The 15,146-nt window shown below is 39.5% G+C and overlaps 1 protein-coding gene across 4 annotated transcripts in view; it reads right to left on the bottom strand.

Annotated features, from left to right (window-relative positions):
* Positions 1 to 899: 899 nt before the first annotated feature.
* tnfaip2a (tumor necrosis factor, alpha-induced protein 2a) overlaps positions 900 to 15,146 on the bottom strand; it is a 67,299-nt gene continuing 53,052 nt past the window's right edge. For all 4 annotated transcript variants that reach the window (XM_043697476.1, XM_043697480.1, XM_043697479.1 and 1 more), the window contains exons 8-13: positions 14,098 to 14,196; positions 13,143 to 13,266; positions 12,690 to 12,812; positions 11,251 to 11,406; positions 5,495 to 5,616; positions 900 to 3,117 (exon numbers count right to left, since the gene is read on the bottom strand). In XM_043697476.1, coding sequence (XP_043553411.1) covers positions 2,961 to 3,117; positions 5,495 to 5,616; positions 11,251 to 11,406; positions 12,690 to 12,812; positions 13,143 to 13,266; positions 14,098 to 14,196 — 781 coding nt within the window. In that variant the 3' untranslated portion in view covers positions 900 to 2,960. The remainder of the gene's footprint in view (positions 3,118 to 5,494; positions 5,617 to 11,250; positions 11,407 to 12,689; positions 12,813 to 13,142; positions 13,267 to 14,097; positions 14,197 to 15,146) is intronic.

Below are 15,146 nucleotides of genomic sequence, written 5' to 3'. Positions count from 1 at the left end.
AATGAACCGGCCTCCTGTTGCTCATTGATAAATGACCAGTGCTGACTGGGATCAAAATTGTAATTTCCTGTCACCATTTAGAGCCAGCTTTTACTGCCATGGAATTTGAGTCCCAGAGGTTGGATCTCCATATTTAAGGAAGTGTAATGTATTGGAGGTGGGACAATTAACACTCACTAAATTAGTTCCTATGATGAAAGGATTGTCCCATCATAAAAGAATGAATAAATTGGGCTCGTAGGCCTATATTTTATGGAGTTTGGACAATTAGGATGCACAAATGTGGCCCAAAGTTTTGTTACCCGCTTGAAGAAGCAGACCCCAGAGAAATCCCAGCAGGCAAACCTGACCTTTAAAAATGACCACCAAACATCAGACTTTCAACTTGGGCTGGATTGCAAGTTGAGGCAGGTCTCAGCCCCCAAAATGGGCCGGGTGGAAATCCTGCCTCAGGAATCCAGCACAGTGCTTAAATAAAGATTAAAACAGAAACTACTTCTCCTGCTGTCATCTTTCATTCCTCTCACTCAACTTGTACTATCACTTTCAAACTACACTCTTGCACCCACCCCTGTAGTCCCTCATATCACTTATGCCAACCCATCGTCTTGTACCCACCTCCTATGAATCCTCATGCCCTATATAACCCCAATTATGTCCATGACTCTTTATAATTCCTATGCCAGCTCAGTGCCAACTCATACCATCCACCTATCACCCTTTGCGCTTCTTTCTCCATGCAGCCCTTTACGTTGCTCAGTATGTGTTCAGTTACATGAGCTTCAGAGGAACATCAAATGGAGCTTGGAGCCAACACTGTGTATGAACTTCAATTTGCAAACTAGAAACTGTGTTATATAACATGTCTGGTTAAGACACTGAAAAACCCAAATAAAAAGTTGAATAACTACTACATTTTGTTTTATTGTTGAAGAACTCGAACACAGCCAGTAACAATGTGGTTAAGCCTTTCAATGTGCTTCCAACAGAGAATATTACAGAAATTTGTTTAAAAGGCACATTATTTTATATATGCATTAGAAAAAAAACACAAGTAAAGATTTTTAATACTGTATAAATAATGCTAGAACACAAGCCTGCACAATTAGAGTTAACATCTAACATAGCAATTATATTTGCTTTGGAAATTTTAAGTCTATTACATTGCATATTTTAGTTTTAGGTATATTTGGAAACTACACAAACATTTTTAATTCTGTAGAACTCTGTGCAGAAATATTTATGCAGCTGTATCTATATACTTTAACTAAATGACAGTTGAAGAAAAGTAACATGAATTATAACATAAAAATTGTTAAATGCTCTCACAGATAACCAGCTGTTAAAATACTGACAACTTAAACAGAGTAGCCCAAAATAATTGTTCACAGCATCAACAAATGTTTATGATGTTCCATTTGGCTTTCCCCTTCCTTCTGTTTAGTGTGGTTATTAAACCATTTAATGTATGCTACAATACAGGATACAGAAGTATTGACAGTTCACTCTCTGGTCCTATCATTAGTTATTTCTAATTTACTGTTTTCAAAGAAGCTCATTAGCACCAAATGTAATCAGTAGACAGTACGTTTTAAAAAAAATTATAGCTATCCCTGTTTTATTGTTATGTCACAAGATACTCAATAATTGTGATTTGGAGATGCTAGTGTTGGACTGGGGTGTACAAAATTAAAAATCACACGACACCAGGTTATAGTCCAACAGATTTATATGGAAGCACCTTATATGGAAGAGTGCTGCTCCTTCATCACAACCACCTGCTAGTGCTTCCAAATAAAGCTGTTGGGCTATAACCTGGTGTTGTGTGATTTTTAACTCAATAATTGTGTCTCTCCTACTAAGATGCAACACCTAGTGATCTGTGACAATTGGCCTGGAAAATAATAACAAACTTCATAATCCAAGTGTGAAAATTGTTTGTATATAAAATATTTTAAAATTCTTTAGAGGGTCTGTGTGGACTCAATGGGCCAAATGGCCTGCTTCCACACTGTAGGGGTTTTATGATCTAACAACAAAGACTCGATTTTATAGAAATCATGAATCAATCAAACGGTTGTAGAAAGTCATCTTGTTTACCATCCTTCAGGGGAGAAAACCTACTGTCCTTACTAAGTCTGAGCGACATGTCAATTCAGACCCCTGGCAAGATGTTTAACTATCAACTACCCTCTGAAATGGCATGGCAAGTCACTCAGTTCAAGGACAATTAGGGATGGGCAACAGACACTGGCCTTGCCAACAATACACACATCTTATGAAAATGTAAAAAAAAATTTGAAAAAAACTTTGAATGGATTATATTCTTGACATTTTCAGAATGATTTTGCTTTCTGTACAAAAATTGCCTTGAATGTGAACCATTGCAGTGTGGCTTTCAGACCCGATCAGGACCTCGTTATGGAGCAGTTTGTTGTTCTGTTTAATGTCAGCCGGTCACTCCTGTCTATTATTAGTCAGATAGACTATTTCTTATCCACTGCTCCTCCAACTATGCAAAAGCAGAATCAGTCAACATAATTTGATAATGACTCTCACCACTGCTGCCACTTGCTTTGATGAATAATGATGTCAAAGCAGCAGCAGGATCTGAACTAACAGTAGAGTGTCAATATATCTGCAATACACTGTTTGAATCCGAATGTACAAATATAAGTTAGAGGTAAATTTGCATTTTACCACATATTAGGCCAGGAATGTTCTGTAACAATGTAGTCAGAAATCCCGAAAGAAATAAAGTTCTTTCAGATATGCTGAGGACAAGTGCTCCATAAAATGCAAGTACTTATTTTTCTATTTAGACAGCAACCACAGGCTGGTGAGTGTGTCACAGTAGGAAACACTCCATTGTATAAACAAAGTGACAAGTTATTATTCAACAATGATCTGTTTGTTGTTTAGTAAAATAAATCACTCTTTTGATGCTTTCTCGATGATTTCTAGAGAGCCTTAAATAAGGTAGGATTGGAAAAGAGTTTCCTCTCTATGGAAGAATTGGAGTCATTCATTGGTGTGTTGAGAATTTTCAGAATCTTCTTTTCATCTGATCTTTTCACGCTGACTTTCATGGACAAGATAGCTCTAACATGCCCCTTTCTGCAGAGAATGGACCATTTGATTAGGATGAACAGTTGAAAAGAGTTTCATTGAAACAAAAGCTACATTTACAATTGTGGGATATAGATAAAGTAGTGTTACTTCTGCAATCATAATTACTTATGCAAGGTAAATGAACTCACACCAGTGTATAATTGTTTCAGCCAAGAGCTGAGTCAACAAGAATGAAAACTATGTGAAGGAAATACATAATTGCTTTTGTAATAGCTAAAGTGTGCATACAAGAGTGAAATGTGCCTGCAAACAATGGTAGGTGTTACAGACAAATAGATAAGGTACTGTGAGGGGAGGGGGTTAATATGCCTGTACAGACAGTAGTTATACACATCTATTTCCCTCTTCTGCAAAAACAAGAACAAACCACAATCAAGAAGTCATGAGGTCATAACAAGTAAGGGAAACAGATGGTAGTGAAGGAGGATATACCTAACAATGGACCACAGCAGGATGTGGTCAAACGGCTTTGTGAGGCCAGAAATAAGCATTTTGTCATAGACAAGGCTGGATAAGGCAAGAGATGAACAAGAGTAATGGGCACCGGTCTTTCAGAAGTGGGAGATGTAAATAGGGGAGGAGCAATGGGAGGAGGGAATAGGAATGAATTACATAAATATTGTGGACTAGTTGAATTCAGTGTGTGTGTGTGTGTGTGTGACTGCCTTTGTACACAGTAGATACCACATCCCTCTTGCAAGAGCGAAATAAATGAACTACTGATTCAAATCTTGTCTCGGACTGAAATTATTGAAGTCAGTGAGCTTCGTTTCTCATACAATCGACAGAAAATTGAAGAATAAATATTCTGTCCAGCACACTGACAATCTATAGTCAATAGCTGACTGCATATATGTGGGAATTGCTAACTTAATCAAAAATTCTAGAAGTGAATCATCCAATTATAATAAAATCCTTGTGCTTAAACAGGAATCAGAATTCTCAATTTTGGAACTTGCCTTCTTTGAATTTTTGTTTCAATTGCATATGATATTGCACTTAAGACATTTCCATACTGGAATCTAAAGAATCAACATTAGCTACAGTACTCTGTAGGAACATTGCTGTCTAGGTTGACTGATCCCACACTTTAACCACTTTCACTCTGATAATGCCATTGCTTTAAAGCAGCTGTTAAATGTACTTGATTGTATTAATTGCACAAGCATTTTAAAAATTATTTTGTTTTGTATCCTGCCATAGGATTGCCAACTAAATGCATATCAAACTCTAAGGTCTCAATATTCCAAAAATGAAGCAGATACTTTATGTCACCTATAGGAAAACTCCCTGGAAGTGGCTGCAGGGCCCCTTTGAAACAGATGCTATGCCTGGATTGGGAGGCTTGAGTCAGAGGTTTGCAATTGTTGCATGTGATGCACCATAGTTTTACAATTTTGGAAAGTCCAAACTCATTCATGTAGAACTTAATAGAGACTTTGCCCGTAGCCTTACAGCATAGCACAAATTCCAATCATTACTATGACATCAAGAGACCAATGCTAATTCAATGCAGAGTGTAAGACTGCACGTCAAAAGCAGCACCAGACAAATCTTTCAATGGGAAAGGATCTTTATGGAGTTACATCAGATTATTTGCATACAGGCTATTTGCATACCAAAAAGAATCATGCCCTATTGTGCATTAGTCAGTTTGCAGAGATTTCCATATATTGCAAATATACTGCAGCTTTTGCATGGCAACTGATCATGGCATGACAGCATCCTGTGTCATTTAGTTAGCTCTCAGACAATGCCACAAACACTTTTGAACAATTCAAATTCAGTCTGGAATATCTGAAAGGAGCTGTAATATCTACATAAACTGACTGTGCGCTCAGTTCCTGTAAAGATTTTTTGCTGGATCTGATTGCCAGAATTTTCGAGGAAAATAGGAAATAACAGGAAATTGCACGAAAATGTCATTTAATTGAGTAAAACATGGCAGAGTCATATATAGCAGTTATCTGGTTTTGTGATTTGGGATTTTTTTTGCTATTATGTTCAGCTCCACTCACCATATATTGAATACATACTTTTAGGATTTTGCTGAAAATATTATAATAACATTACCTTTTAATAAACACAGACATTTTTGTCCTTACACTCTTGCATCTTTCAAAAAATGGAAATATCTTATCAAAATAATCAGGATGACTACAAAACTTAAAACACTGAGAAGAACATTTAAAAATCTTTAGAATCTACATGATATGATTAACTACCTTGGAAATTTGTTTTTTTTTGGAAAAGAACAGAATTCAATTAGTAAGAGGTCACTGTTTTTCCTTTGTTATAAGTGTTAGGTTCAGATGTATTGGTGTTTTTGAGTTGTATAGTTGTATTTTCTGACTGTTCTTACCTAATATCTGGGAAATCTCGAAAAAGTGCAGCAACTTCGATGATAATTGCATCAACATCTTTTAGTCTGATGATTTCAGCTATTTTAAGGAGGGCTGATTCGAGAACTTTGTCTTCAGGTCCCTGGTTAAATGGAAAAGAAAAACACTTCTCTTCTTAGCTACTTTAAAAAAGACATTATATGACACTGGTGACAGAACAGTTATCAATGTGTATTGATGATGTGGTCAGTTGAAATGAGCTGTAACCATTACCCAAAACCTGATATAAATTGATACAATGATCAATTCATCCTTTCGTTTTTGTTATTATTGATGATGGTCCACCGCCAGATTTATACTTTGTTGCAAAACAGATTGAACATAACGGCAATTTTGTCAATTCTGTCATCCACCAGCAGCTGGAAGAATGTCATCGCTTGGGGAGCCCAAAATGCAAATATTTTCTTGCGGGCTCTAGACAGGGTCTTGTGTTCAAAAGTTCCCAGTGTATGATTGAGGAAGCCAGCATTGAGATTGGGGGGAAGGCTATGGGGTGACTCTGGTAATCCTACCAAAGTGAATACTTCCTCACTTCCCCTATGACATGGTCCAACTTTTCTTGTTCAATTAGAAAACCACTCTATAGTCCTTTACAACTGTTTTGAAAAGGCCTTAGTCAATCTTGTTTACCAGCAACTTGAATACATTACATTCATCTCCCTAGATTGGAAACAGTTAAGGCCCAAGCACTGATCCTGTTACAATGCTGCCTATACAGAAATGACCTGTTTATTCTTAATTTGCTTTGTGTCCAATCTCAGTTCATAATAATAAATTATTTGCAATTCCACACACCCTTATTTTATGTAACAACATATTTTTGTGGTACCTTGAATAGCTTCTGAAAACCCAAAAGTATTACATACATTGGTTACCCTTTCTCTAGTTTTCTAATTATATCAATCAAAAACATTAATGGATTTGTCAAATTCCTAGTCATAAACCCTGCTGATATGATGAATGCTTCAAGTGCCATATTATCACTCCTTTAACAGTAGATTCTAGCATTTCCCATACTATTTATTTCACACTTTTTGGTCATTAGTTCCCTGTTTCCTTTCTCTAACCTCTCTTGAATAGCTGGCTTACATTTGTTAACTTCAATCCATGAGGCCATTTCCAGAAAGTCGAGGAAATGTCAGAACTTCAAAATTGATGTATCCCCTGAAATAACTCTTCAGGGAAAGCATCCTATCACCAATCACCCTGTATTTACAAATGCATAATCTTTGATAATAGCAATGCCGTCAATCAGTTGGACATTCAGCAGTGCAATATCCCGAACATTTATCCTTTTATGTCAACCAGAGCTCCCTGATTGGACCTGATTAACAGACCCAATCAGGGAACTCATATTCTAAGAGGTCGAACTGGCTAATTCTATCACAATAACCCCAGTGTCTAGAGGCATGTCATGCAAAATCCAGGATTATGGGCCATCAGGGTTTGGTTACACTGCTTTCATCAATTAGGTTTTCCTTGGTAAAAGCAATTATTTTAAATTCCTCACTCTAATTAGAACCTTGATTCCAAACAATTTCTGATATGTTATTTTTGTCTTCTACTGTGAAGAAAGCCCTAAATGAGTGAGTTTTTACTTAGCTGACCACAGAGTCATGGAATCATATAGCACAGAAACAGGCTCTTTGGCTCAACATGTCTATATTGAGTAACAAACACCAAATAATACTAATCCCATTTATCTGCACTTGGTTCATATCCAACAATGCCCTGGCATTTTAAGTGTTCTCCAAGATGCTTTTTAATGTAGCGAGAGTAGCTGCCTCCATGATCTTCTCAGGTGGCATGTTGCATATTTCTATCTTCCTTTGGGCAAACAAATTTTCCTCAGTTCTCCTCTAAATTACTTACTCCTCACTTTAAATGTGTGCCATGTTGTCTTCATCATTTCTGCCATGGGAAAAGATTATCATAACCTATCCTGTCTATGTCTTTCATAATGTTGTATACCTTAATCATATCCTCCCTCAGCCTCCTCTAATCCAAGGAAAACAAACCAAGCCTATCCAATCTCTCCTCATAACTAGATTTTTCATTTTAGGTAACAATGTGGTGTGTCTCCTCTACACCCTCTCCAGTACAATCACACCCTTCTAATAGTGTGGTGTTCAGAACTCTGTACAGTATTCCATCTGTCACCTAACCAAAGTTTAATAAAATTCTAACAAGATTTCTTGGCTCCTATGTTCAACACCCCAGCTAATGAAGGCAAGCATCCTGTAGACTTTCTTCACCACCTTGTCTACCTGAGCTGACACCTTCATGGATCAATGGACTTGTACACAAAGATCCTTTTGTTCCTCAGTACTCCCTAGGAACCTACCATTCATTGTGTATATTCTTCCATTATTTGATCCCCAAAATATATCACCTTGCACTGATCAAGATTAAACTCCATCTGTCAATGCTCTGAAATATTTACCAGTTGATCAATATCAGACCTGAAAGATGGTGAACTATGCTTGGGTCGAGAGTGTGGTGCTGGAAAAGCACAGCAGGTCAGGCAGCTTCCGAGGAGTAGGAGAATCGATGTTTCGGGCATAAGCCCTTCATCATTTAAGATCTTACCCACATCCACTAGCTCTATGCACAGGTTGCCTTGTGATCTCTAATAGGGACCTTTCACTGATAACTCTCTTACTCTTAACATACTTATAAGATTAGATTCCCTACAGTATGGAAACAGGCCCTTTGGCCTAACAAGTCCAGACCGACCCTGCGAAGAGTAACCTATCTAGCCCCATTCCCCTACATTTATCCCTAACTAATGTACCTAAACACCATGGGCAATTTAACATGGCCAATTCGCCTGACCTGCACATCTTTGGATTGTGGGAGGAAACCCACGCAGACATGGGGAGAATGTGCAAACTCCACACAGACAGCTGGAATCGAACCTGCGTCTCTGGTGCTGAGGCAGCAGTGCTAACTACTGAGCCACCATGCCGCCGCCAAATGCTTTGAGGTTTTCTTTAATCCCAACTGCCAAAGCTATTTCATGGTCCTTCCATGCCCTCCTCATTTCCTTTTTAAGCAACCTCCTACACTCTCTGTACTTTTGAAGGGCCTCCCCTGTACTTAATGTCCTGTACCTGACATATGCTTCCTTCTTTTTCTTTATCAAATTTTTGATATCCCTTGACATTTAGGATTCCCTGGATCTGCTGCTCTTGCCCTTCACTCTTAGAGGTACACACTGGCGTTGAATTCCCAATATACAACTTTCAAAAGACTCCCACTTTCCAAATATAGACTTACCTGCAAGTATCTGCTCCCAGTCTATGTTTGCCAGATCCTGTCCAATGATACTAAAAATTTCCTTCCCCCAATTTAGTTAACGTAACTTACCTTTTACACTATTCCTAACCCTTTCCACAATGACTTTGAAACTTACAGATTTATGGTCACTATTCCCAAAATGCTCGCACACTCAAACTGCAACCACTCGATCAGCTTCATTCCCTTGGATGAAGTCGAGTACTGCCCCATCTCTAGCAGGATTATGTACATACTGGTGCAAGAAACCCTCTGCATGCACTTTCAAAATTCCACCTCGTCTAATCCTTTCACACCTAGGTGAACCCAGTTAATGCTAACAAAGTTGAAGTCCCCTACAATTGTAACCCAGTTTTTCTCACACCTTTTTGTAAGTTGCCTACATATCTGCTCCTCTATCTTTCTGTGACTATCTCCCTGTAGTACAATCCCAGTAAAGTAATCACCCCTTTTTTATGTCTAAGCTCTACCCAGATGGCCTCATTTGAAGACCCTTTGAGAACACCCTCTCTCATTGCTGCAGTGATTATTTCCTTTATCAATAAAGCAATGCCCTCACCTCTTTGACTTATCCCGTATTGTGCCTGAAACTTCTTTACCCTGGAATGTTGAACTGCCAGTCCTATTCTTCTTCATGTCTTAGTGTTTGCAACAATATCATATTCCTTTGTGCTAATCTGCCTTATCAGTCATGTTCCTCGCAATAAAATAGATACAATGCAGCTTTCTAGACCTCGTATGTGCCTTATCATGCCCATGCCCTTTCTGTCTTCCTTCTATGTCTGATTGGACCTTGCTCCTGACTTTGCATCTGCTCTGTGCCCCATTCCCTGCCAAATCAGTTTAAAACCTCCCCAACAGCATGAGCAAAGGATATTGGAGCCATTCCAGTTCAGGTGCCACCTGTCCAGCTTGTACAAGTCCCGCCTACCCCAGAAACTGTCCCAGTGATGCAAAAATCTAAATCCCTCCCTCCTACACTATCCCTTTCGCTACGTGTTCATCTGACCTACTTTTCTGTTTCTATACTCAGTAGCACATGGTACTAAGCGGAAGTAATCTGGAGATTACAGCGTTAACAGTCTTCCTCATTAATCTACCACCGAACTCTCCAAATTTCTGCTGCAGGACCTCTTTTTTAAACCCATGTCATTGGTACCAACATGTATCACAGCTGCTGTTCATCCTTTCCCTTCAGAACACCTTGCAGCCACTCTGAGACATCCCTGACCTGGCACCAGGGAGGCAACACACCATTCAAGAGGCTTGTTTGCTGCCACAGGACTACCTACCACTTACCCTTACAATCGTGACCCCTTATCATGAAAGCTCTCCCAGTCTTTTTCCTCCCCTGCTGTGTGACGGAGCTAACTGTAGTGCCACAAACTTGGCTGCTGCTGCTTTCCTTGAGATGCCATTCTCCCCCAACAGTATCCAACATGGAATATCTATTTGAAAGGGGGCTAGTCACACAGGACTTCTGCACTGTCTGCCCACACTTACTCGTCTTCCTGGTGGTCACCCAATGCTTTTCTATCAGTGCAGCCCTTACTTATGGTATGACCAGCTCGCTCAACATGCTATCCACAAACAGAGGTCCATCAGTATGTGCAGAAAGTTCAGGGGAAAAAGAGTGGTGCAATGGTTTTGCGACAACCCACAAAGAGAAACAAAACCAGAGACTACTGTATAATCTCAGTGGGTCCGGCAGCATCTGTGGAGAGAAAGCAGAGTTAACGCTTCAGGTCCAGTGACCCCTCTTCAGAACACTTCAGTTTTTCTGGATGTGAAGTTTTTCCTGCAGTTTCTGCTTTTGTTTCTGATTTCTGGCATTGTAGTTCTTTGCTTTTTTTTCTTTAGCTCACAACACAGGAGATCCTGGTTAATTCCCAGGGGACAGGGTTTAAAGCACTATTTTATAGCTGATGGAGTTTAAACTTAATACATAAATCTAGTCTCAGCAAAGGTGCCAATGATACCATTATGGATTGTTGTAAAATCCTAGGAGAAAGTGAGGACTGCAGATGCTGGAGATCAGAGCTGAAAAATGTGTTGCTGGAAAAGCACAGCAGGTCAGGCAGCATCCAAGGAGCAGGAGAATCGACATTTTGGGCATGAGCCCTTCTTCAGGGGGGTTCACTATGACTTTTAGTGACCTTATTGTGTTCGGTCGTCCTTTTTATTGAGCCAGTCTCCATTATCATTTCACTCAAAGTGATTGTCTCAGCCTGTAGCTTACCAACCTTATTTGATTAGCTTTGTGTGTTGCACTATAAACTTAATTTGGATTTCCTCACAATGTTTTTACACTTGTGCTATCTGTATATCAGTATCTCCCAATCCTTTGGGCAGTTTGTTTTCCTTTATTACTGTCATATCCTAGCCTGCATCATTTTCATAAGTCACTGTGTTTACTTACATAGAAATTGAATAGTTTCTGTAAATGTTGAGATTCATTCTGTATCTGGTCTGCCACTTGTTTCTCCTGATTTTCTGTTTTACAGCTCAACTTTTTCTTCATAATTCGAAGGATATATTCTGTAATAAGCTGCTGATGGATTTCCATCAATAGATCCTGTTTAAATAAATAAAGGAAATTACAGTAGGGTGTACATATTGAACATTCTATTCCCACCTGAAAGCTAACGTTATAATCAGGCTTGAAAATATCTTTTTTCTTATGAATCTTCTGGATCCAAGTAAAATGTTTATGAAAGAGCTTTTCTTTAAAGTTGATACTTTTCCCTCTAGTTTCTGCTGCTACAGGTTGATTTTTCAGATTGAGCACATTCCGCAGACTGTTATTGTTATGAGGGTTACATTTTTCCAAGATAGAAAATAATCAGGGGGCCTATGTTTGGGTCCTGATTTCACAATGCAGCAAGTCTACCCGCTTAATATTTGGAATCATGACCAATCAGAGCAGCTGAAATGAGGGGTGGTTGGCGGTCTCCTGAGTTGACTGGAGGTGGAGAGGGTGGCAACAGATGGAGGGTGTGATATCTCTGATGAGCTCAGCAGCCATTTTACTCATTCCCAGCATTATTCAGCAGCTCTGTTTGCAGGAGAACATAAATTCAATTTCAAGTCTTTTTAGGTGAATGACCAAGGTTCGCTAATTTCTGGCTTCAAACTGAACACTGCATAAACATATTGTGTTCTTTGGAATCAGCATTATGCCCATACTTCCTATGAATGGAAGATTTACAGAGAAGGTGGATCTCCCGCATGTGAAAGCACCCTGCTGATCAATCCTTACATCAACTACTTTGTCTTATGCTACTTACCATCATTTCCTTGATGCCGCCTCCAGTAAAACCACAAGGAGGCATCAGTTTGTCAGGAATCCAGCACATTGCCTTTCACCATTACTTTGTCAACATCGGTCCCAGCCCCTCCTTCTCCAAACGTGCCTCTATATCTCTGGAGAAATTTCCCTTATGTTTCCATGAGGGTTGCAATATTGATACCCCAAATTTATCAGTGATAGCAAACTTTTTACACTTGATTTTGTCTCCATCCATTCATGATTCAACACGGATCCCTTTACGTGGGGTGTGTTGAACAGAAGTGAGTCCCACTGTTGTTCTTGTCCTAACCCAAGACTACTAACTGTCCCATATGTTATCCTGCTTGAGGTTAGTTAAGATAGTTTAGAATGATTCTGAAACTTTGGATGGCTTAGTGTTCCATCATAAATACTTTTACAACTTGATTTAACATCAGTATGCTAACATTCTCTCAAAAGGTTAGCAGAAAGTTTACACAGCCATTGCTTGTTAGCTTTACGGTTATTTGAAAAGTTGGTTCCCATGACGTGTTTTCTCTCATATCAACAATACATTGTCTGTGACATACCTGATAATGTGGTGCTTTCAATTTCTTTAATTTTGTGAGATGCTTCTCTGTTATTTCAAGTATTTCATCTATTGGTTCTGTACACTCAAGCCATTTTTCTGTCACCAGCTTTTTACAGTGAGGCTGAGGGAGAATATAAAAGATTTAATCTATTTTAACTCAAATTATTTAAATGTAAAACAACTTTCTTTCAAAATCTGACTGTGACCAAAAATCAACAGGTTGCTCAGCTAGCTGCTTCCAAATTTTAACAGAATCCTACTTAATGCAGATTTGCATATTGTCAAAAGTAAAAACTGCAGAAGATGACAGGAATTGAGCAAAGCATAATGAAATGTTTATAGACTATATACTCAAGAAGATGAAGATTATTAGTTAACCTTTCACAATTTTATAAGAAGCTACTTCTACAGTCCTTGCAAATTAGGTTAGTTGACTTTGTTCTTATTGTACCTTTAGTTTACAAAATAAAGTCTTTAAAATAATGTCTTTTTTCTTCTTTTCCATTTCATTCAGAACTGAATGGATGCTCTCTTTCAACACAAGGTTTGTGATTTTCTCATTTGTGTTGTGATTCCTGAAAACAGATGAAAAATGCATAAATCTCACATGTTTAAACTGACAGAGCATTGAGAGGAGACTTGTAAAGATAAACCTATTGGGTTAATAGTTAAAACAATTATCTGATATCTGATGTGTGACCTTTCTAGTGAAGAGAATGGGACAAGAATCAGCTGAGGACCATCAGGAGTTCTCAGTAGTGCTGTGGAACTGAGCTGTCGGCCCCATCCCAGCTCTCAGGTCGGTGAGGAAAACTCATGCTAGTGTGGAACTAGATATAGTTATGTGAAAAGTAGGTGATTTTTGTCTCTGTCTTCACCCTGATAATGGGTGCATCAAGGTCTGATATAAATCCATCATGTTACCTATTACTGTTCAGATCGGCTTGTGTGATGATTGCAAACAAGTTCTTGTACATTACTACTTCATTAATGGAAAGTCTGTTCGCTCAGTTGGTTGGACAGTTGGTTCAGCATGAACAGCATGGGTTCAATTCCTCCTCCTGGCTGAGGTTATCATGAAGGGCACTGTCTTTCTCAATCTCTCCTTCACCTGAGTTGTGATGATCCTCAGGTTAAACCGCGACCAGTCACCTCTATTTAATGAGAGAGCAACCCTATGGTCTGGGAGGACTACACCCTATTTTATTGATCAATCTGAGAAATCTAACTGACACCTATTTGCTGACTGTTGTCCAAACATAAACATTTAAAAGCATTTTGCAGTAATTGTTAGATCTTTCTGCCTTACACAGAAATCTACAGAATGGTTATATACTTGACCATGCATGACACTGCTCCTGTTTTCAATGTGACAGGCAGTACATCAGGCAGCATATTAAACTTACCTGATAGATTCACAGCTGTTGATTATTGAGATTACAACAGAAATGAAATTTGGATGGTTCAAATGGCTTTTTTCAAAATTCTCTGCTGACATCTGAAAACTGAAAAACATTTTACATTTTATTCCATATTATATGTATCACGACAGCTGTAAGCAAAATGTTGCTTAAAAATGTGTTGCTGGAAAAGCGGAGCAGGTCAGGCAGCATCAAAGGAACAGGAGAATCGACGTTTCGGGCATAAGCCTTCTTCAGGAATGAGGAGGGTGTGCCAAGCAGGCTAAGATAAAAGGTAGGGAGGAGGGACTTGGGGAAGGGGCGTTTGGAATACGATAGGTGGAAGGAGATTAAGGTGAGGGTGATAGGCTGGAGAGGGGTTGGGGGCGGAGAGGTCGGGAAGAAAATTGCAGGTCAAGAAGGCGGTGTTGAGTCTGAGGGTTGGGACTGAGAAAAGGTGGGGAGAGGGGAAATGAGACAGCTGGAGAAATCTGCATTCATCCCTTGTGGTTGGAGGGTTCCTAGGTGGAAGATGAGGCGCTCTTCCTCCAGACATCGTGTTGCCATGTTGAGTCGGTCGTCCGAGATAAAAATGGAGAGGTCTAGGAAGGGGAGGGAGGAGTCTGAGACGGTCCAGGTAAATTTGAGGTTGGGGTGGAAGGTGTTAGTAAAGTGAATGAACTGTTCAACCTCCTTGTGGGAGCACGAGGTAGCGCCGATACAGTCATTGATGTAGCGGAGGAAAAGGTGGGGAGTGGTGCCAGTGTAGCTGCGGAAGATGGACTGTTCCACATATCTGGACGACCGACTCAACACGGACGTTTACTATAAGCCGACTGACTCCCACAGCTACCTAGATTACACCTCCTCCCACCCTGCCCCCTGTAAAAACGCCATCCCATATTCCCAATTCCTTCGACTCCGCCACATCTGCTCCCAGGAGGACCAATTCCAATACCGAACAACCCAGATGGCCTCCTTCTTCAAAGACTGCAATTTCCCCTCAGATGTGGTTGACGATGCTATCCACCGCATCTCCTCCACTTCCCACTCCT

The sequence above is a fragment of the Chiloscyllium plagiosum genome, chromosome 10 (genome assembly GCF_004010195.1).
Source record: "Chiloscyllium plagiosum isolate BGI_BamShark_2017 chromosome 10, ASM401019v2, whole genome shotgun sequence".
NCBI classification, from domain to species: Eukaryota; Metazoa; Chordata; class Chondrichthyes; order Orectolobiformes; family Hemiscylliidae; genus Chiloscyllium; species Chiloscyllium plagiosum.
Note: the sequence above shows the minus strand (reverse complement) of the source record. Positions and strands in the feature narration are given on the sequence as shown.